Raw genomic sequence first — 22820 nt, 5'->3', positions numbered from 1 at the left:
CTTGCACTCTGTGCCTGGGCACTGTCCCTCAGCTCTTCAGGTCAAGGCTACCACCCTACCCGTGGGGCCACAGCCCTACTTTCCATTTTCTAGTGACTAATAATTAGAGATAAGAGTCTCCTGGTCTTTTGTGCCTAGGCTGGCATAAAATCTTGATCCTCAGATCTCAGCCTCCTGAGTAGCTAGGATTATAGGTGTGAGCCACCGCGACTGGCAAATTTGGTTCTTAATTTCTGAGGAGACTATTTGATTTAGTAAGCAGGGTTTTGGATTGAAATTGAAATGGCATTAAGTCATTTAAACTTTACCTATTTACTAAGAATTTGTGTGTTACCCCATTGTGTCCACAAGATGGCTTCACATACTTGTGATTCTACAAGAAATTTAGGTTGGGATTGTAAGAAGTTCAAGTTTCAGAATTTAATACTATGCAGATATGGGAGTCATTTGCTCCTGGAAATCTCATAGGCAGATTAGTTATTATTGTACTAATACTAACATGTGTGCACATGTATGAGAAAGCTTATACTGCATTTAGCTTTTTGGTACCAAGTAGTACTAGGTATCACTGGGGTATTGGATATCAATGCAACATTAGCTTTTATGCTTATATGTGTAGTTGTGAATAGCTAGCTTATTTCTTTGGAGGGAAAGGCCATAAATTTCATTGACCTGTGTTAGGTTTGTTCTGTTATACAGTCATAGATAATGAGGACTAAATAAATAGAACTGAGTTCAAGGCTACCACCCTACCCCTGGAGCCACAGCACCACTTCCAGTTTTCTAGTGGTTAATTGGAGATATGAGTCTCACAGACTTTAGTGCCTGCGCTGGCTTTGAACCACGATCCTCAGATCTCAGCCTCCTGAGTAGCTAGGATTACAGGCGTGAGCCACTGTGCTTGGCTTAATGAAGATTTTTTAAAATTTGTATAAACAACTAAGTAACACTCAACCATGAGAACAAAAGAATAATACCTGCAATACCTTTATGGGAGCTGTTATTTTTGAGAAAAGGTGTTAACGTTTTCTCTTCTGAGTGCTTTAAATTTATTCTCTTCCTCGTTCTTTTCCTCCCTCCCTTTTCTTCCATGTTGTACAGGCTAGCCTCAAATTTATGATCCTTATCCTTCAGCCTTCTGTGTGCTGCAATTACCATAATCGACTTAGTATATTATTTAATCCATATCCCTCTGGGAGGAGATGTACAAACATTTTCATTTTATAAATGAGCAAACTAGGCATAAGGCAGTTATGTGTCCAAAGTCACAATGGTAAGCTATTTTAGACGAAGTAGGGCTTACTGAATGTTTGATACATAGTTTGAAAGCTTTAAGAAAACTTGAAAAAATTGACTACCCAAATGAATGAGTTATACATAGTCATAAGTATCCAATGTGGAGTCCAGCTGCCTTCTGTTATGAGGATTTGCATATAATGCCAAAGAGGATTTTGAGCATGCTGAAATGAATAAACAGCCTTTTGGTATGTTCTGTTTTATCTGTTTCCACACTACAAACAGTAGTAACTCTTCAGCTGCTAACTATTAAGTTCCCAAACAGTCCTTTGCATTGTAGTTTGTGGTCTGGTGAGCATTTGCAAGGCACCATGGAAGTTTTTTTGTTCTTGGACACATTGTAGTAGAAATTTAGTTGTGTCCCCCCATTCTTTTTTTAAACCTGAACATGTGTAGAATATTTAGAGGGTTTTGATTAGATGCTGGGTAATCTGAGGATGGTTGAATGATGAAAAAGCTTGATGTTTAGCATAGGAAAAAAGGAAGCTGTGTCCTGGTAGGACTTCAGTCACATTTGGTGCACAGAACTTGCCTTGGGGTTCCTCCATTGTCTTCTCTCCATGATGCAATTCTCTCAGTGAAGAGATGGTGAAAACTAGACAGTGGAAAGCACACATTCAGATTATCTTAATTCGTTTCAAGAAATACAGTGATATGTATATGTTCTATCTGTCCAGGCTTTAAATCTATTGCTGTGGCTAACAGTCTGATCTTTTCTTTGAACTGACTTAATTCTGTGTGATTACCAATGCCTCTGTTCTTTGGAATAGATTAAAAATTTTGAGCAATGATTAATTTGAGGGAGGGCCTTTTTATCATAACTTCTAAACTTAGAGGATATGGAGTAGGTCTTCTCAAAGTATTGATATAAGTCAGTGGTTCTCAATCTATAGAACTTAGAGTGTGGGTGAGGGGAGTAATAGCTTTATGGCTTTTTTTTTGTACCGCATCCTTCAATCTGTACTTGTAAGCAAGTATTTTCTATAGATTAAATATATTCATGTATCTTAAATCACTCCAAAATTCTCATTATGTATATTCTCAGTCCATAGAAAACAAAGAATAACCATGATCATTTTGAAACACAAAATTTTTGAGAAAAGAAATGTTTTGCTTTTTTTTTTTTTTTTGAGCCAGTCTTGATATGCAATTTAGGCAACTTTCTATGTAACCCATGCTTCCCTCAAACTTGTGATCCTTCTGTTTCTGTCTCCTAAGTGTGTTACCACTTGTGGCACTATGATATTTTTCATTGTTAAAGAAAAACACTGGGCTTGGTGGTATGTTGTATGCTATAATTTCACTTACTTGGGAAATGAAGGATCACAGTATGAGGCTGGCCGTGGGAGCACAGCTCAAGAGCACTTGCCAAATCTGAAGCCCTGCATTTAACCTAGTTACTGTCACCTCCAGCTCCCCCCTCCCCCCCCCCGCCCCCCGCCCCATAAGAAGGATACTTACTTTCAGGACTGGGAATTCTTAGTTCAAGTTTTATATTATAATTAGGATGTCTTTTTAAAATAATTTTTTATTTTAATGTATAGAGGGGTTACAGTTGTCTTTGCCAGATAGAAGGTACATTACTTCTCACACATTGGTATCCCTTCTTATGTTTTTGTCCCCATTTCCTTCCCCCAATCCCCTCCCTTCATTTTTCCCCTTCTATTTCAAATAAACAAGTAAATATCTATATAATATACCAGGTAACAAAGTGGGATATTGTAACAGTATGAGATTAACCAAAGGGCAACACAAGAGACGAGAGAAAAACATAATACATTAAGAACAATAGTCACTCATAATTAAGTTCCTAGAGGTCCATTAATTTGTCCTCATCCTATATGGCCTTATGTATCTAGGGTTTGAGCTATTGTAATCCTCTGCTAGGAGAGTTCTAGATGTGTATTAATTATTACAGATGAGGGAAACCATTGAGCCTATGTTGTGAATAGTTGTGCTATACAAGTATACAAGTATTAGTATTTTATGTTGACTCACATTCCCTTTGGCATTTCTTCTTACTAATATACTAATTTTAAATGCTGTTAATTAACTTTGGATATAAAAGGTTATTAATTGACTGAAAGCAAAAACTTTGATCTTGTAAAAGTGGACTTTCTTTTTTTTAAAGCAAAGACAGATGGTTCTAACAAACAGGTATTCTGAAGCTTTATTTTGATTTTTGCTTTGTTCTGATCCTTTGAAATACTGTTCTGAGTTTTATAAGAATTCTGTTAATCTGCTGGAAATACATTGATTTTTTTTCCCCCCTCAAAGAATTCTTACTTTATATGGAACTTTTGTTTCTGATTAGTACAGCATACTTGTTAGACAGGGCTAACAATCTGCTGTGGATATTAGCTGAGGCTTTCCATACCTAAAAAATTGACCATATCTAAAGGTTATCATTTCTTCAGGGAAATGATGCAAGTTCCTGGATAAGCATGTTTAAAGTAATAATGAATGTGAAGACTGAGAAAAGATTTGAAAGCCTTAAAAATTTTTTTTTTTGGACACAGTTTAGAAGTGTTATTATCCATCAACTGTGTTAAATAATAGATTTAGGTTTACTGTGTTTATTAGCTAGTAATTCATCTCAAATTTTGTCATTTTTAGTATTTGTGATACCTGGTCTCCTCTATTATAGAGTTATTTGTTCATATGTTTATGTGTATATATGGGTTTATATATATATTTGTAAATTTTAGTAAGCCAATACTTGGGCTTGAACTCAGGGCCTGTATGCTGTCTTTTAGTTCTTTTACTCAAAGCTGACATTCTACCACAAAGTCTAAGCTCTATTTTCTGACTTTTTGGTGGTTAATTGGAGATAAGAGTTCCAAAGACTTTTCTGTCCAGGCTAGCCTCAAGCCACGATTCTTAGATCTCAGCTTTTAACTTTTTTTTTTTTTTTTTTGCCAGTCCTAGGTTTGAGCCTCAGGGTCTGAGCACTGTCCTTGGACTTTCTCAAGGCTAGAGCTCTACCACTTGAGCCTCAGCACCACTTCCGGCTTTTTTCTATGCATGTGGTACTGAGGAATTAAACCCTGGTCTTCGTGCATGCTAGGCAAGCACTTTAACACTAGGTCAAACTCCCAGCCCCTAATTTTTTTTTAAGGTTGTTTTTATTTAAGTAGTTATACAAAGGACTAAAGAAATAATTTTATAACTACAATGTTATCTTAATCAATGTCACCTTTCTCATCATTCTCCCCTATCTTCCTCCCCTCAATTTTTGTTTTTTTTCAATCATGGGGCTTGAACTCTGGGCCTGGGTGCTGTCCCAGGGCTAGTGCTTTACCACTTGAGCCACAGCATCACTTGTGGTTTTCTGATGGCTAATTGGAGATAGGAGACTCATGGACTTCCTTTTCTGGGCTGGCTTTGAACTGTGATCTTCAGATCTCAGCCTCCTGAGTAGCTAGGATTACAGACATGAGCCCAAATGGACTGTGAGTTTTTGTAAGGAATTATACCAATTAAATTCTTTCCCTGCAAATTGTATACTTTGTTTAATACGTTTGTGTATATTTATATACCACCCTGTATGTTTTTACTTGTACCTTTATAAAGTAGCTGTACATGTGCTTGTACTTTTGTAAATTAATTCCACACGTGGAGAGAACATATGTCCCTTGTCTCTAGTGGGCCTGACTTACTTCACTTCCAGGTTCATCTATTTCTTTGCAAATGAGGTAATATTCCTAATGAATGAGTAAAATTCTGTTGTGTATATATACCACAACGTCTTGAGGAACATCTAGGCTGTTTTCGTACCTTGGCTATGGTGACTAGTACAACAGTGAACATGGTTGTACAAGTAGCTTTCCTGCTTCCTTGTAATCTTTTGGATAAATACTCAGGAGTGATATCACTGGATCCTAGTGTAGTTCTGTGTTAGTTTTGAGGATGTCCAAACTGCTTTTTAGAGTGGTTGAACATGTTTACATTCCTACCAACATTGTTTTAGGGTTCCTTTTTCCCTTCATCTCGACCAACTTTTTTTTTTTTTTATTCTTGTTGATGACCTTTTTTTTTTTCTTTGCCAGTCCTTCTGGCTTGAGCTTAGGGCCTGAGCACTGTCCTTGGACTTTCTCAAGGATAGAGCTCTACCACTTGAGCCTCAGCACAACTCCTGGCTTTTTTCTACATATGTGGTACCAAGGAATCGAACCCAGGTCTTCATGCTTGCTAGGCAAGCATTCTGCCACTAGGCCAAATTCCCAGCCCTTGCTGATGACCATTCTAACCAAAGTGAGATGGAATTTCAGTGTTGCCTTGATTTTTCATTTCCTTTAAGAGCTTAGCCTCTTAAGTAGCAAAGATCATAGCAGAGTCACTGGTACTTGGATTTAATATTGGTACTTAGATTTAATATTTATAATATAGAGAATTATTTTGCATCAATAAGTTTCAGAGGTTAACACTTGGATTTTCCCATACACAAAACAGAGAATTTGATATATGTATAATTGAAAAGATAAACATGGAAATATGCATATATTTATAGATACATGTATCTGTATTTATTTAGATGGGGTCTTGCTATGTTGCAAAGGCTGATCTTGAACTTCTCAGCTCAAGTCTCAAGTGATTCTCATACCTCAGCTTCTAAAGTGCTAGGACTTTAATGCTAGGGTCATGCTACTATGACTGGCTTTGAAGTATATTCACAGCAGCCAGGAACTTAGTTCTACTAAAGATACATTAGCAGAGTTCCCATGAATATATGGAATATATGGGCTGTTGATTATGTTGTATTTGATGGTGGGGAAATCCCTTTGGGTGATCTACTTATTGCATCTGCAGAAGAGACCTAAATGTCAGACTGCTTTCTTACATGGTAGTTATGTACCCTCTGATTCATTTCTTTTTTTCTTTTTTTTCTAAATGTAGGTCAGACGGTTTTGCTCTCTCAGCCCACTGTGGTACAACTCCAGCCCCAAGGAGTTCTGCCCTCTGCTCAGCCTGTCCTTGCTGTAACTGGGGGAGCTGCACAACTACCTAATCATGTGGTGAATGTAGTATCGACTCCTGTGGTGAATAGCCCAGTGAATGGAAAACTTTCCACGACCAAACCTGTCCTACAGAGTACCACAAGGAATGTAGGTTCAGATGTAAGTTTGAAACATAGTGCTTATCAAATGGGCAATTAAAAATCAACAAAACACTATTCTCTTATGTGGGTTCAGATGTAAGTTTAAAACATAGTGCTTATCAAATGCATAATTAAAAATCAACAAAACACTATTCTCTTATTGCTTGTTTTATAAGTTTGTTTAATTACATGCAATAAACAAGTGTGCTAAAATTGGGCATCTTAATGGCTGGAAAATTACAGTATAGCTTATTTGTGACTAGGAAGAAATGTTTTTGAAAATCTGAAATTTTGATGAAAAGTGATGTATACAAACTTCCCTCTTTTTTTTTTTTTTGCCAGTCCTAGGGCTGGAACTCAGGGCCTGAGCACCGTCCTTGGGCTTTCTCAAGGCTAGAGCTCTGTCACTTGAGCCACAGCACCATTCCTGGCTTTTTCTTTTTTTTTCTCATATTTTTTTTATTGTAATTAATAGAAGGGTTACATTATATTCACCAGATAGAAGGTAAATTACTTCACATACATTGATACCCTTTCTCATGTCTTGGTCCCCATTTTTCTCCCCCCACCCCCGACCCTCATCTTGTTTTCCTCCCTTCCCTATCTGACCTCAAATAACCAAATACGCATATATACAATATATCAGATAACCAGGTGAAATATTGTAATAATATGAAATAACCAAGGGACAACAAAAGAGATGAGAGATAACATAGTACATTAAAGACAACAATCACTCATTATATGGCTTTTGTTTCTATGTCCTGGAGGTTCTTTCATTTAGTGTCATTCTATATGGCCTTAAGTATCTAGGTTTTGTTCTATTATAAATCTCTGCTAGGAGAGCCCAAGGTTTCTACTGATTATGACAAATGAGGGAAACCATTGAGCCTATGTTCTTTTGAGTCTGGCTTACTTCACTTAATATGATTTTTTCTAAGTCTTTCCATTTCTTTACAAATGGGGCAATGTCGTTCTTTCTGACAGCAGCATAGAATTCCATTGTGTATAAATACCACATCTTGTTGATCCACTCATCAACTGAGGGGCATCTGGGTTGGTTCCATATCTTTGCTATGGTAAATAGGGCTGCAATGAACATCATTTGCTAGTGGATTTAGTATGTCCTTGTTTCTGGACTATTGGGTAAATGGCAGGTAGTGGAATTGCTGGGTCATAGGGGCATTTCTGGCTTTTTCTATGTATGTGGTACTGAGGAATTGAACCTGGGTCTTCACACATGCCCCGTAAGCACTCTATCACTAGGCCAAACTCCTGGGCCCAAACCTCCCTCTTTTTAATCTTCCCTTAGTACATTTTTTTTTTCAAATCACATTTTCAACTCTTACAACCCAAGTAAGACATCTACTAAAATCTTTTAGAGTCTTCATAGTTCCTGATCAAAAGATCTTTTTTTTTTTTTTTTTTTTTTTTTTTTTTTTTGCCAGTCTTGGGCTTAAGCTCAGGGCCTGAGCACTATCCTTGGATTTTTCTCAAGGCTAGAACTCTACCACTTGAGCCTCAGCACCACTTCTGGCTTTTTCTAAGTATATGGTACCAAGGAATCGAACCCGGGTCTTTGTGCATGCTAGGCAAGCACTCTACTACTAGGCCAAACTCCCAGCCCCGATCTTTTTTTTTTTTTTTGTTGGTTGTGGGGCTTGAACTCTGGGCCTTTGTGCTGTCCCTGAGCTCTTCAGCTCAAGGCTACTGCCCTACCCCTTGAGCCACAGTTGCCATTTGTGGTTTTCTGGTGGAGAAAAGAGTCTCACAGACCTCAGTGCCCAGGCTAGCTTTGAACCTCTATTCTCACATCTCAGCCTCCTGAGGAGCTAGAATTAATAGGCATGAGCCACTGAGCCTGGCTATTTCTGTCTTTTTTCTGTGTTTGTGGTACTGAGGAATTGAACTCAGGGCTTTGTGTATGCTAGGCGAACATTCTACCACTAGGCTACACTCCCAGGCCCCCATTTTGTAATCTTAAAACATATTTCAAAGGCTGGGAGTGTGGTCTAGTGGTGGTGTGCTTGTCTAGCACGCATGAAGCCCTGGGTTTGATTCCCTGGAATCACATAGGAAAAAAAAAAAGCCAGAAATGGTGCTGTGGCTCTAGTGGCAAAGTGTTAGCCTTGAGCAAAACGTGTCCAAGGACAGTATCCAGGCCTTGAGTTCAAGCCCCCAGGACTGACAAAAAAAAACCAAACAACCCCCCCCAAAAAATCCCAAAACACCCAAAAAACAAAACAAAAAATGACCACATTTCAATTAATGTTGGTCTATTAGCCAAACAGCTTTTATTAGCTTTTTTTTACACAATAAATCCTGTTCTATTTAGTTAAAATGAAAATGTTTTCTTTTTTTTTTAATTAAAAGATTTTATTAAGTGAAGTAAGCCAGACTTAAAGGAACTTAGGCTCAATGGTTTCCCTCATTTGTCATAATCAGTAGAAACCTTGGGCACTCCTAGCAGAGATTTGCAATAGAGCAAAACCTTGATACATAAGGCCATATAATGTGACGCTAATTGAAAGGACCTCTAGGATATAGAAACAAAAAACATATCAAAAAATGTCATTTGTAATATGATGTAAAAATCAATGATAATAAATTCTTTAATAAAAAGATGATTATTTAAAAGTCAAATGGAGCAAATCTATAACTACTAATAAGTCAGTGAGCTGTTCCTTTGTCATGAGTGACTGAAAGAAAGAGAACATTTATCAAAACCATACAAGTTTTGCTCAGCAAACTCATGCAGGGGCTTATGTTTTAGAAACATTCCTTGTTGAAATAAAATTATTTATTTTTGTTCTCTTTAAAAAAAAGATTTTATTTACAACGATTTTTTATATCATTTCAAATGTCAAGTTTAACAAGTATTTTAGAATGGAATCTATATGCAATCACTGCCACAAAAATTTAAGTTAAAATTAAGCTGAGAGTTTGTATGTCATAGTTTTATTAGCTTTTTGGTATGGGTTCTGTTTTTGCATTCTTCAAGGGGGCTGTGAAAATTGTAGGGTAATTTTCTAACCTTCAGTTTCTACTGAGGAACTGGCGAATAAGTGAGATGAGAAAGTATACTAATTTGGGAATGACAGTATTATAAAAGAAAGATTCAGGTACTGTGTAGTGCAAGAAATCTTAAAGATTATTAGAAAAATTTCTAGTTCACCTGCATTGAGGTTTTGGTGCTTATTTTTAGTTGGCCAGCACAGCAGGAAATGAATCAAACCTTTTTAGTATAAATTTCTGGTGAAATTTTGACTGAATATTTATTTCAAGTAAAGAAGCATCAGTCTGTCCTTTCAGCTAGCCAACCCACTGAGGAACTCAAAGGCAATCTGTTCCAGAAGGAGCAACTGAAGAGAACTCTGAGTCCCTCATATACTTTTCTGGGCTAGTAACTTGGTTGGCCCCAGCACTGCATGTGTTTGTTTGACCCATTAAATTAGGGTACATTTTGAGTTAGTATCCATTCCTAATTCAGAATGCCCCCCCCCCCAATATTTTCTTGTCATGTACTTTTTGTGCTTTTAAACCTGAAGTGTACCAGGAAAGTTGTAATTCAGAAAGCAAATTATATCAGTCTTTTGTGGCATGGTAATGCTGATGTGGCTCCTTTTTCCCTACTCTACTTTTTTTTTTTTAAGCTCTTTTGTTTGGCTAGTTTCACTCCCTAGAGGCCTGCTATTGCCATAAGGATCGTTTTTAGCATACCGTATTCTGTAAAGTGCATTAAGTGCCACATTTTCTGTATGAAAATAATTTGCCTGGTTCAAATTATAATTTCACTCTTCCTGCCTTTTGCTGCTAAAGCTGTTCTGTTTAACTCTTAGAAACTTCACCTAAGTTTTCAAGAAATATGCTTTATTTTGGGCTCTGATCCTGATGGAAAAAAATGAACAGCCTCTCATTTCAGAAAGAATAGGCATTCTCTGTATGATTTGTTAATAAGTGGCAATTTCAGAACTATAGGAGAGCATGCTTATCTTTTGGAATTACATTGTTTGAATTATTGGGATAAAAGACCACAAAAAAAGTGCTGTAACTATATTCTTCTAATTCTATAGTGGGCCAAGTATAGCAAAGACTCTTAATGGATACCAGAAGGGTGAAACAAGATAAAATGATAAGGAGTCAGTGTAAAACCAGGAGTAAGAGTAATTTCACATAGGAAGTTGGTTAAATGGTATAGACCTGGGATGGGACATGGCTCAAGTGGAAGAACATTTGTCTGGCAGGTACAAGGCCCCAAGTTCAAGCTCTAATACTGAAAAAAAAATGGTGTGGTATGTGCCTATAGTATAAAAAACAAAGCTGGGCACAGTGGCTCATATCTGTAATTCTAGCTACTCTGGAGGCTAGTTGGGGCAAAAAAGGACTGACACTCTTACCTCCAATTAACCTCTGAAGTGGGGAGTGGCTCTAGGGTGGTAGACTTGAACTGAAGAGCTCAAGGGCAGCGCCCAGGTGAGTTCAAGCCCCATGACCCCTCCCCCCCACAAAATACACATTAAGTCATGAGAGGTGTGTATGCTTGTAATCCCAGCAGTCTAGAGACTGAGGCAGGAAGATTAGTGTTCAAGGCTATATCAAGACCTTATTTCTCCCAAAAAAGGGAAAAATAAAATATACATAGACAATACTGCCACCAGAGATGGCCTTAAGACATTTCATGTACTCACTCATTCCATTGAAATTTCTATCCTCCTCCCCTTTTTTTTTCTTTCTTCCAGTACTGGGGCCAGGTTATTGTCCTTGAGCTTTCTTTCTTTTTCTTTTTTTTTTTTTTTTTTTTTTGCCAGTCCTGGGCTTGAGCTCAGGGCCTGAGCACTGTCCTTGGACTTTCTCAAGGCTAGAGCTCTACCACTTAAGCCTCAGCACCACTTCCAGCTTTTTTTTCTATGTATGTGGCACTGAGGAATCGAACCCGGGTCTTTGTGCATGCTTACCACTAGTTCAAACTCCCAGCCTGTCCTTGAGCTTTCTTAAGGCTAATGGTCTACTACTTGAGCTACGGCATCACTTCTGGCCTTTCTGTGTATGTGGTACCAAGGAATTGAACCCAGTGCTTCATACATCCTAGGTAAACTACTAGACCACACTCCAGGCCCTCTACACTTTTTAAATCTCTGGTGAGAGTCCTTGACCCCTTTAAGCATCCCTCAGAGGACTACCCTTTGGCAGTCTCTTCCTGGGTCTATAGAACCATCATGCAAAGAGAGTTGCTAGGCCACAGAGGGAGATCTTTTTCCTCTGGCCTGAGAGTATTTCAAGGACATTCTTCTGGCATGCCAAAGCAGAGTTTTATTTATATAGATATTTCAGATGTTAGTATTATTCACATGAAAGTGATGTCCTATGAATCCAAAAGGATGCTCTGTTCTGCACGTAGTCTTCTCCTCCCTCTTCCTCTCCCTTCCTCTTTCCCTCCCTTCTTTTCTTCCTTCCTCTCTCACTCTTCCCTCCCTGTCTTTCCTTCCCTTCCCCTGTCCTTCTCTCTTCCCCCCTTCTTTCTTTTCAGTGGAAGAATGTGAACTTGGGGAATCACTATTTTTACAGTAAGCAGGAGGCAAGCCTCCTTATTTTCCAGATGGATATTTTACCTCATCTTTTAAAGTTGCTTGCTGGAAACCCAGCCCTAAGAAATGGCCTTGGTACTTTAAACAACAACAAAAAGTGGTCATGGCCTTATATTTTCAGCATATCCAGTAAGACACCCTCTATCAGTGGGTCAGCAGGTCACCAAATTTATTTGTAATTCAACTCAAAAAAAAAAAAAGCAAATTTTTTCAGACACTTTTAAGCTACTTGTTTTATTGGTAATACCCAGTAACAGAGGTGTTAATTCTAAATGTGACATGAATCTCCTTAAATTATACGGCTAGTTTAGATCTAAGAAGATAAACAATGAATAGATACTTTTTAGTAACTAAATTCTTTAAACAGTAAAAGCATTCAGATCATGATATTTCTTTAGGCCGCAAAGTAGAGGAATCTGTCAGAATGAATTCAATAGGAAAGATTTGGAAATCCAAAGAGCTGTCCAGATTTTAGAAAAAAAAATTACTGTGTTGATTATATTTTGACTTTGCTGCTACCAGAGACTGCAAGTAGAAGAAAAATATGCTTCATTAAAATATTGACATTTCTTTCAGAGGGTTGCAGTAGTTTGGGAAAGGAAAGTGAACAGTATCCCCCTCCCCTTTTGATTTTTCCTGCCTGATATTCTGTGTCAGTAACAGATTTACATTGAGGAAATAGCTAATAAATAAAGGATGCTAACTTATGTCTTTACTAAATAATTTTCTTTCCTTTCTCTGATTGCCCTTCATAAAACTTTGGCCTGGGGACTAGACATAAAATTAGCCAATCCATTCTGCTGGCCAGAAACAATCTTTTTTTTTCCCCCCCCTCATCCTGGTCTGTGGGTTTGGGTACTGTCATTCAGCTCCTTTTGCTCACTTGAGCTATAACAGTACTTTCAGCTTTTCCTTTAATTAATTGGAGATAAGTGTCTCATGGATTGTCTCACCCAAGCTGGTTTTGAACCATGAACTTCAGATCTCAGCCTCTTGAGTAATTAGTATTATAGGCATGAGCCACCAGCACATGGCTAGCAATCACTTTTAGTAGCATTTATTTTTTCTGAGACAGGTCTTTAGCGTATAAATATGTTTTGCCTGTTGACCTATTTTATTGAAATGGTAGTATATGTCCATGCTGTCCTGCAATATGCTTTTTTCCTCTTAGTATATCTTAGAAATATTTCCATATTGATGTACATAGGTCTTTGTGTTCTTTTAACAGTTATATGGTAGTCTTGTTTCATAGAGGTGGTACCATAGTTGAAACTTTTGTAGATTCATTCTTTCTTTCTTTCTTTCTTTATTTATTTCTTTATTTCTTTATTTATTTTTTATTTTTTTGCCAGTCCTGGGGCTTAAAATGAGGGCCTGATGGCTGTCCTTGGGCTTTCTCATGGCTAGCACTCTTAGCTCTTGAACCACAGCAGCACTTCTGGCTTTTTCTATGAATGTGGTACCAAGGAATCAAACCCTGGTCTTCGTGCATGCTAGGCAGACTAGCATTAGGCCAAACTACCCGCTCCAGAACTGAGATTCTTTTTTTTTGTTGTTGGTGGTGGTGGTGGGGCTTGGACTCTGGACCTGGACACTGTCCCAGAGCTCTTCAGCTCAAGGCTACTGCCCTACCCCTTGAGCCACAGTGCCATTTCCAGTTTTCTACTGGTTAATTGGAGGTAAGAGTATCACAGTCTTTAGTGTCTGGGCTGGCTTTGAGTCAAGATCCTTAGATCTTAGCCTCCTGAGTAGCTAGGATTAGAGGTGTGAGTCACCTGTGTCCGGCACAACTGAGATTCTTGTATTTCAGTCTCTTGAGAATCTGGGATTATTGGTGTGAGCCACTGACACCCAGCATGAAATATTCCATTTCATATCTTTAGACTGAAGCTGGCTACAGATTACTGGAACCATGGAAAGGGAAGCCATGAATAAGAGGGAGCTATATTCTTTCTCTTTTTGGAAACAGGATTTCAGTTTATAGCTCAGAAGCTTGTATTCTCATTTCTCCTGCCTCAGCGGCACAAGTTCTATGCACTACCAAGCTCAGCAGGGTGTACTGTACTTTTATACAGCTCTACCAGTTATTTCTAGGAACACCTGAAACAGAAAAGTCATTTACTGAAGACATATGAACCTGTTTGGAGTATCCTTTAAAGTTCCCAGTTCCCAGGATGCCATTCTTTCACATTGTGCACAGCATAGCAGTCTTGAGCATCTGGCACACACTCCTGTCTTTGCCTCTCTACCAGCTCTCTCCCTACATTCAGGGGTGATATTGAATAGGGCAGTCTGGATCTAGCAGACCTTATCTTTTTTAATTCTAGGAAATAAGCTATATATTATATATCATCTAAATATATCTCATTCAAAAAAGAAAGGAAGGAATTTGAAGGATGAAGTTTAGTACTTTGGTTTCATAAAGTTAATGAGTTCAGATTGCTGGTAATGAAACTTAAATTTTTGATGAATGGGAACTAGTTATATGACACACTCACCCAGAAACAATAAAAAGAGAGAAATAAAACTTCATCATGAAATGAGAAGAGGTAGCATAGGTTTACTTTTTTTCTCTGCTTTGAATAATTTTATGAGAAAAATATGCTTAAAATTTTTAAGAGAAATCAAATTAAAATATTTGAACATTTAAAATAATTTAAAAATTTTGTCAGTGATTTTTAGTTATACATATATCTTAAAATGTATCTCTGAATGTTTACTATTTGCAGTTACATATAACTTAGAAGAAATGTGCAAGGAAATGTATGTCTTTGGTTTTAAATCAATTTCAAATAGACTTGAATTTTATCTTTTAATGTTCTGATGTGATAAGAATTAGGACGGATAGAAAGATATACTATAAGCCAGTATTTACTTTGTGATTTACCCATAGTATATAACATTTCTCACTTGAGTTTACATGAAATATTGGAATGTATAGTATAAATATGTCCTATTTTCCAGGTGCTGATAACTCACACCTATAATCTTAGCTACTCAGGAGGATGAGATCCAGAGGATCGCATTTTGAAGCTAGCCTGGGCAAAAAATGTCCATGAGACTCTGTTTCCAAAATAACAAGCAAAAAGCCCGATTGGAGTGGTAGCTTAAAGTTCACTACCTGAATATGCAATCTCAGTGAGTTTGAGGCTCTGAATTCACACTTCAGTACTGTCACATATCTATCTTATTTGAAATTACTTTAATGTATTGTCACTCAGATCTTTGAAACTCATTTCTTAAGATCAGAGTCATGTCTCTAAATGGCCTTATTTAATTTATAAAACAGGTAATTATAATATAGTGCTTATTATGTGGTAAAGCTTTTAAAATGTAAAGAATATGTGGAACTTTGACTTCTAAACTGACCCAACACTTAAAAGGAATTTATCCATTTGTGAAAATTTTCCTTTTACATCTTGGTTGCATTCAAATAAATGTTTTCTTAATACATGAAGCAGCCCATTTTACAGTGCAATGGCACCAACAGAAGAGTATTTTGCAGCTGTGTAGTTTTTTCTTCTGTTCTTTTTTCTTGTTCCAAGGTATATATTACTGGGTGAGATGTCAGAAGGTAGGATGATCAGAAGCAGGAACTGGCCACCTGTTGGTTCATTTTAGTCTATGTTAAATCATCTGCTAGGCCTATGGAGGAGATGAGTTAGTTGATTAATGTGCCAGAGTATTGATTTTATGTTTACCTATTGCTAACAGGAGATTAAGCTTCCAGGTACAAGCAATTCTACAGGTCTCCCTTTACAGATAGACACATAGTTAAAGTAACTCCATGGTTCACTGAGGTTAGAGTTTTACAGTGTGATGTAGGACTAGTTGGTATAAAAAGTGTGGATCTGGGTACTGGTGACTCATACCTGTAATACTATCTACTTGGAGGCTGAGATCTGAGAACTGACATTTGAAGTGAGCTCAATAGAAAAGTCAGTGAGCTAATACCTTTAATTAATCACCCACAAACTGGAAGTGGAGGTATGGCACACACACACACACACACACACACACACTCACACAGAGAGAGATAGACATACCCCCAAACAAATTAAAAGTTGTGTGGAGCTACTATGTTACTACCACTGGATTTGGAGTCAATGTTGGTCTTTCGTTCCTTCTTTCCTCCTCCTCCTCCTCTTCCTCTTCTTCTTTTTTTTTTTTTTGGCCAGTCCTGGGCCTAGAACTCAGGATCTGAGCACTGTCCTTGAGCTTTCTCAAGGCTAGAGCTCTACCACCTGAGCCACAGCACCATTTCTGGCTTTTTCTATGTATATGTGGTACTGAGGAACTGAACCCAGATCTTTGTGCATGCTAGGCAAACACTCTACCACTAGGCCAAACTCCTGGCTTGACTTAAACAATTTTTGACTAATGATATATATTGTGAACTATCAAGATAATTAAAATAATATGCTTTCATTTTATTGTACATCAGGTGTTATTTATCAAACAATTATAGATTATTCCCCAACACCAAATACCATACAGTGTATGTAGTGTGTATTTATGTGGCCTAGGAAGTATGGACTATTTTAACTACTTTATGTTTAGATAGCTGAAGACAGCTTTCTGAGATACAAAGTTGGAGCCCCCCACCTTCTTTTTTTCTTTTTTACTCTCAAGGCCCTCATATATTTATATAGTCTTTACCTTCTGTTTTTACTGGTAATACTGAGTATTTTCAGAACTGTTATAATAGATTTTTCATATGGCAAAATAAAGAATATTTGACCACAGGTGGTTTTCATTTTTTTGGTATGAGGCATGTGCATTGTCAAGCCTTTGAAACTTTAATGCTGTATAAAGTGCAGGTGCTTTTATTGTTTATAGAAATGCCTAAGCTTTGTTTGAAATTTATTAAATGGTGTGCCATCTGTAAGCCTCCCCAAATTCCGTAGATTAGCCTTTAAAGTAAGATTGCCTTTTATCTAACTTTTTGTATAAACTCTTCTATCTGGGAACTTTCTTTTTTATGGTTTTTCAGTATTCTATGTACTTTCATACTCTACTATTAAGTACTAATTATGGACACTGGCATTTTCAATAGCAGTGAAGGCAGGGCTGGGAATGTGGCTTAATGGTAAGAGTGCTTGCCTAGCATGCATGATGCTCTGGGTTCAATTCCTGAGTACCACATAAAGAAAAAGTAAATAAAAAAATACAATTTAAAAGGGAAGGCTGGGATCATGGCCTATTGATGGAGTGTATGTCTAGCATACATGAAGCTCTGGGTTTGATTCCTCAGTACCTCATGCATGGGAAAAGCCAGAAGTGGTACTATGGCTCAAGTGGTAGAATACTAGCCTTGAGAAAGCCCAAGGACAGTACCCAGGTCCTGAGTTCAAGCCCCAGGGCTGAAAAAAAAAATTAAAAGAGAGAAATATTATTAAAAAAGACAGTGAAAGGGGGCCTGGAGTTTGGCCTAGTGGTAGAGTGCTTGCCTAGCATGCACGAAGACCTAGGTTCAATTCCTCAGTACCACATACAAAAAAAGCCGGAAGTGGTGCTGAGGCTCAAGTGGTAGAGCTCTAGCCTTGAGAAAGTCCAAGGACAGGGCTCATGCCCTAAGCTCAAGCCCAGGACTGGCAAAAAAAAAAAAAAAAGACAGTGAAGGTAATCAAAACTGAGCAAAATGGTATTGTCTAGAGAAGTGTGTAAATCAGTTGTCAGTCACTTGTTAATGGCTCTGACATTGGTGTGTGTGTGTGTGAGAGAGAGAGAGAGATAAGAGTCTCAGATCCTTTTGTGTCCCAGCTGGCTTTGAACCTTGATCCTCAGATCTCAGCCTCCTGAGTAGCTAGGATTACAGGTGTGAGCCCAAACTGGCTACCCCTCCCTTCTTAGTACTGAGATTATAGGCGTGGGCTACCAGGCCAAGTTTATATTAAATACTATAAGTACTATAAGTAGAGATGATTTACAGTATGTGGAAGGAGGTGAGTAGATACTAATTTATAGAAGAGACGTAAACGTTTATAAAGTTTGCCATCTGTGGGGAGTCTTACAGATATATACATGTATAAACATATATGTGTATATGTATGTATAAAGGCACTTTCTGAGGAAGTTTCTAATGAGAATATTATATAATCAATAAATCAGCCTTTGCTGGACAGCAGTGGCTTATACTAGTAATCATAGCCATATAGGATGCTGAGACTAGACGGATCATAGTTCCAAGCTAGCTTGGGCAGAGTCTGTGAGACTCAATCTCCAGTTAACTAGCAGAAGGACTAGAAGTGTGCTTAAGTAGTCGAGTGTCAGCTGTGAGCAAGCAAGCCAAGCTCGAGTGTAGATCCTGAGTTCAAGCCTTAGCATCAGAAAACACCAAAAATAAATATTTGTTTTAGAAAATGATATTTAATTATTTTGTTTACTTAGCTTGAGCAGTATATTCTAAAATTGGTTTTTCAAATAACTGATTGCATAAAAATTAACAAAATAATTGTAGAAATCATTTTGATCTATTTTGATGAAACTGTAACCTTTTCTAGGTTGCCGTACTAAGGAGACAGCAACGGATGATTAAAAACCGAGAATCTGCTTGTCAATCTCGCAAGAAGAAGAAGGAGTACATGCTGGGGTTAGAGGCAAGGTTAAAGGCCGCTCTCTCAGAGAATGAGCAACTGAAGAAGGAGAATGGTTCCCTGAAGCGACAGCTGGATGAAGTTGTTTTGGAGGTGAGTGTTAGTGCTGGAGCTGGCAGAGAGGTTCAAAATGTTTTTTCTTCCTGATAGAAAACTGATAAAGTAGAGCTGGGAGTTTGGCCTAGTGGTTAAAGTGCTTGCCTAGCATGCATGAAGACCCGGGTTCGATTCTTTGGTACCACATACTTAGAAAAAGCCAGAAGTGGTCCTGAAGCTCAAGTGGTAGAGTTCTAACCTTCAGAAAAATCCAAGGACAGTCCTCAGGCCCTGAGCTTAAGCCCAAGACTGGCAAAAAAAAAAAAAGAAAAGAAAAAAGAAAATTGATAAAGTTAAGTGGTACAGTGGCTCACACCTAGCTACTTAGGAGGCTGAGATTTGAGGATAATGTTCAAAGACAGCCTGGGCACTACAAAGCCTATGAGGTTCTTATTTTCAATTAATTACCAGAAAACCGGAAGTGGCCCTGTAGCTCAAGGGGTAGGGCGGTAGGAGCTCAAGGACAATGCCCAGGCAAAGTGGTAGGGTGGTGGTCTTGATCTGTTGAGTTCAAGGACAACACCCAGGCCCAGAGTTCAAGTTCCATGACTGACAAAAAGAAAAAAGAAAATTGATAAAGTTAGCTGGGTGCTAGTGGTTCACTCCCATAATCCTAGCTACTCAGGAGGCTGAGATATGAGGATGGTAGTTCAAAGCCAGCCCCGGCAGGAAAATCCACATGACTCATCTCCAGTTAACCATCAGAACACCAGAAGTGGCACTGTGGCTCAAGTGATAGAGCAATAGCCTTAAGCTGAAGAGCTCAGGGTCGGTGTCAGAGCCCTGAGTTGAAACCCAGTGACAACAACAACAAAAACAACAACAACAACAAAAACAACAAAAAAGATAAAGTTAGAAATTGTATAAAACAGTAGAGTTAAGAAAATGAGAGTAGCATTACTTCAAAAACCATTTTGAATTTTACCTCCCAGTCTATGAACAAAAGTTGTTCTTAGATTTTTTAAAAAACTTCTTTTCTTTCCTCCTCTTCCCTTTTTCTTCCTCTACCCCTTCCCTTTCTCCTTCCCCTTTCTCTTTTCCCTTCTCCTTCCATTTCTCCCCTTCCCTTTCTTCTTTTTCTTTCTCTTTTTCCCTTCCTCTTTCCTTTCTTTTTCCTTTCTCTTTTCCTTCCCCCTTCCCCTCCGTTTTCTTCCTTTATTTTGATACATCCAGCTCATTTTTTTTGCTGGGTAGTTGGAGATTGTCTCTCAGACTATTTTGCCTCTTGGCTGGCCTTAAACTAAGATCCTCCAGATTTCAGCATCCTAAATAGTTAGAATTTTAAGTGTGAGACACTGGTACCCAGCTATTTTATTTTATTTTTTCTATCTCATTACATTGCTACTCAGTTTTCTAAGTCAGTGACTTTAAAGAAAAAGACAATAATGTAAAATAAAAATGTGGGTTTAAAAAGATCCTTTTTCAATCCACTGATGACTGTGTTTTGTGTGTGTGTATTCCATACCAGGCTGTTCCCATGTGAATTCCACTGCAGTGTAGTTCTGAACCAAATAGATACCTATTTAATAGTTTCTTTTCTTTCTTTCTTTTTTTTTTTTTTTTGTTGTTGTTGTTGTTGGTTGAGGGGCTGGGCACTGTCCCGGAGATTTTCAGCTCAAGGCTAGCACTCTATCACTTGAGCCATAGCACCACTTCCAGTTTTCTGGTGGTTAATTGGAGATGAGATTCTTATGGACTTTCATGCCTGGGCTAGCTTTGAACCATGATCCTCAGATCTCAGCCTCCTGAGTAGCCAGGATTACAGATGTGAGCCACTGGTGCCCAGCTTGAATGGTTTTTTTCTGTCTTGCCACTGAGCACATGGAACTATTCCATTGTGTTGCTAAAAATAAACTTGAAAGACAGTAAAGCAAACCACAAAAGTGTCTCTGATGAAAAATTCTTAGATGAAATTCAGAAAAAATATAAATCTGACTGTTTGCTATATATTTCTGTTTCTTTACTTTTCCCCTTCTGTTGGAAAGTAGATGATTCTAGTCTTTTTTTTTTTTTTTTGCAAGTCTTGGGACTTGAACTCAGGGCCTTTTTGTTCAAGGATAGTGCTCTACCACTTAAGTGAGCCACTTCTGGCTTTTTCTGTGTATGTGGTAACCAAGGAATTGAACCGAGGGCTTTGTGCATGCTAGATGAGCACTCTACCACTAGGCTACACTCCTGGCCCCAAGATTCTAGTCTTTTAAAATACCATTTCCCGAGCCAGGAATGTGGCTTAGTGGTATAGTGCTTGCCTAGCATTCATGAAGCTCTGGATTTGATTCCTTGGTACCACATATTCAGAAAAAAAGCTGGAAGTGGTGCTTTGGCTCAAGTGGTAGAGTACTATCCTTGAGAAAGCCCAAGGACAGTTTCCTGTCCCTGAGTTCAAGCCCCAGGACTAGCAACAAAAGAAAAAGAAAAAGAAGTACTATATTTCTTCAACTTTGAGTTTGTTTTCAAAAGAGCATTTGTATAACAGATAAAGAAGAAAAGAATCCTATCATAGGTATTACTTTCTGTAAGGTTGATGTGTTATTTAACTGAATTTCTTATGGTTATTTCCTTTTTCTAGAACCAGAGACTTAAAGTCCCTAGTCCAAAGCGAAGAGCTGTGTGTGTGATGATTATATTGGCATTTATAGTACTGAACTATGGACCCATGAGGTAAGTGGATAGTGATTTATTTTGGATACTAATGCTAAAACTTTTAAAATATTCATTCTCAGCTTTAGCCATAAATGAGGAAAACTGACTTGTTTTGAACAGAGTCAGCACCTTAGACATATAAAGAGTAATTGGTCAGAGTCTTGTCCAGAGATTTTTCTTTCAGCTGGGAAGAAAGATGTATGAAAGGATGACCGTGTTATAATATGATGAGTGTAATAATGGCAGTCAAAACAGAACATTGAAAGACTATAAAGCAGAGTATTAATTTTTTTTTTTTTTTTTTTTTGCCAGTCCTGGGCTTGAGCTCAGGGCTTGAGCACTGTCCTTGGACTTTCTCAAGGCTAGAGCTCTACCACTTGAGCCTCAGCACCACTTCCGGCTTTTTTCTATATATGTGGTACCGAGGAATCGAAACCGGGTCTTCATGCATGCTAGGCAAGCACTTTAACCACTAGGCCAAACTCCCAGCCCCGACTATTAATTTTTTAATGTGATGGTTCATGCCAGATTGGTAGGTTTGAAATACAGTTTTTTGGCTGGGTTCAGTGGCTCACACCTGTAATCTTAGCTACTCAGGAGGCTGAGATCTGAGGATCATGGTTCAAAGCCAGCCCCGGCACTAAAGACCGTGAGACTCTTATCTACTAGAAAACCGGAAGTGGTGCTGCGGCTCAAGTGGTAGAGCAAGAGCCTTGAACTGAAGAGCTCAGGGACAGCGCCCAGGCCCAGAGTTCAAGCCCCATAACCAACCGGAAAAAAAAAAAAAAAGCCCGAAAAACAAAAAACAATTTTTTGTTAAATGACTGAGTAATAAGGGAAATCACCAAAGGAGAAATGGAAACGTAAAGTGGGATACTGGGATAGTTGGCTACCAGGTAGAAAGAACAGGAATTGTGTTTCAAATAAAGGAAATATACACAGAAATAGCCTACAGAAAAGTTGTAAATTAAAAGGTGGAAAAAGCAAATAGTAGCTAAAAGAAAGTTGGAATTGCCCTGCTAAGCATCAGAGTGACTATATGTTGATTAGAAAGCTTAGTGTTTTTTTAAGGTATCAAATTAGGTATCAGATGCCTAATAGAAACAATTGACAGAGCTACACTAGAAAACTTTAGCATATTTTTCTCAGTAATAGTAGACTGTTGACAAGAAAAATCTGCAAAGATTTAGAAAATTTAAATATTGGCATTATTAAGTTTGATCTAATGGTAATATATAAACACTGCATCTATTAACACAAAGTTTTTCAGTCATGGAAGGAAATATTAAACCATGAGTCTTATACTATAAAGCCTCAACAAATTTTTTTCTTTTTCTTTTTTTTTTTTTTTGCCAGTCCTGGGCTTGAGCTCAGGGCCTGAGCGCTGTCCTTGGGCTTTCTCAAGGCTAGAACTCTACCACTTGAGCCTTAGCACCACTTCTGGCTTTTTTCTATATATGTGGTACTGAGGAGTTGAACCCAGGTCTTTGTGTATGCTAGGTAAGC

At 38.0% G+C, this 22820-nt stretch overlaps 1 protein-coding gene across 1 annotated transcript in view; it reads left to right on the top strand.

Annotated features, from left to right (window-relative positions):
* Atf6 (activating transcription factor 6) overlaps positions 1–22820 on the top strand; it is a 143312-nt gene that overhangs the window by 19354 nt on the left and 101138 nt on the right. The window contains exons 7-9 of the mRNA XM_090340601.1: positions 6193–6413; positions 18483–18668; positions 21241–21332. Coding sequence (XP_090196727.1) covers positions 6193–6413; positions 18483–18668; positions 21241–21332 — 499 coding nt within the window. The remainder of the gene's footprint in view (positions 1–6192; positions 6414–18482; positions 18669–21240; positions 21333–22820) is intronic.

This window comes from Megascapheus bottae, chromosome 10 (assembly GCF_031878675.1).
Source record: "Megascapheus bottae isolate mThoBot1 chromosome 10, mThoBot2.hap1, whole genome shotgun sequence".
Taxonomy (NCBI): domain Eukaryota; kingdom Metazoa; phylum Chordata; class Mammalia; order Rodentia; family Geomyidae; genus Megascapheus; species Megascapheus bottae.
The sequence above is the reverse complement of the archived record's forward strand: the minus strand, read 5'-3'. Positions and strand labels throughout refer to the sequence as shown.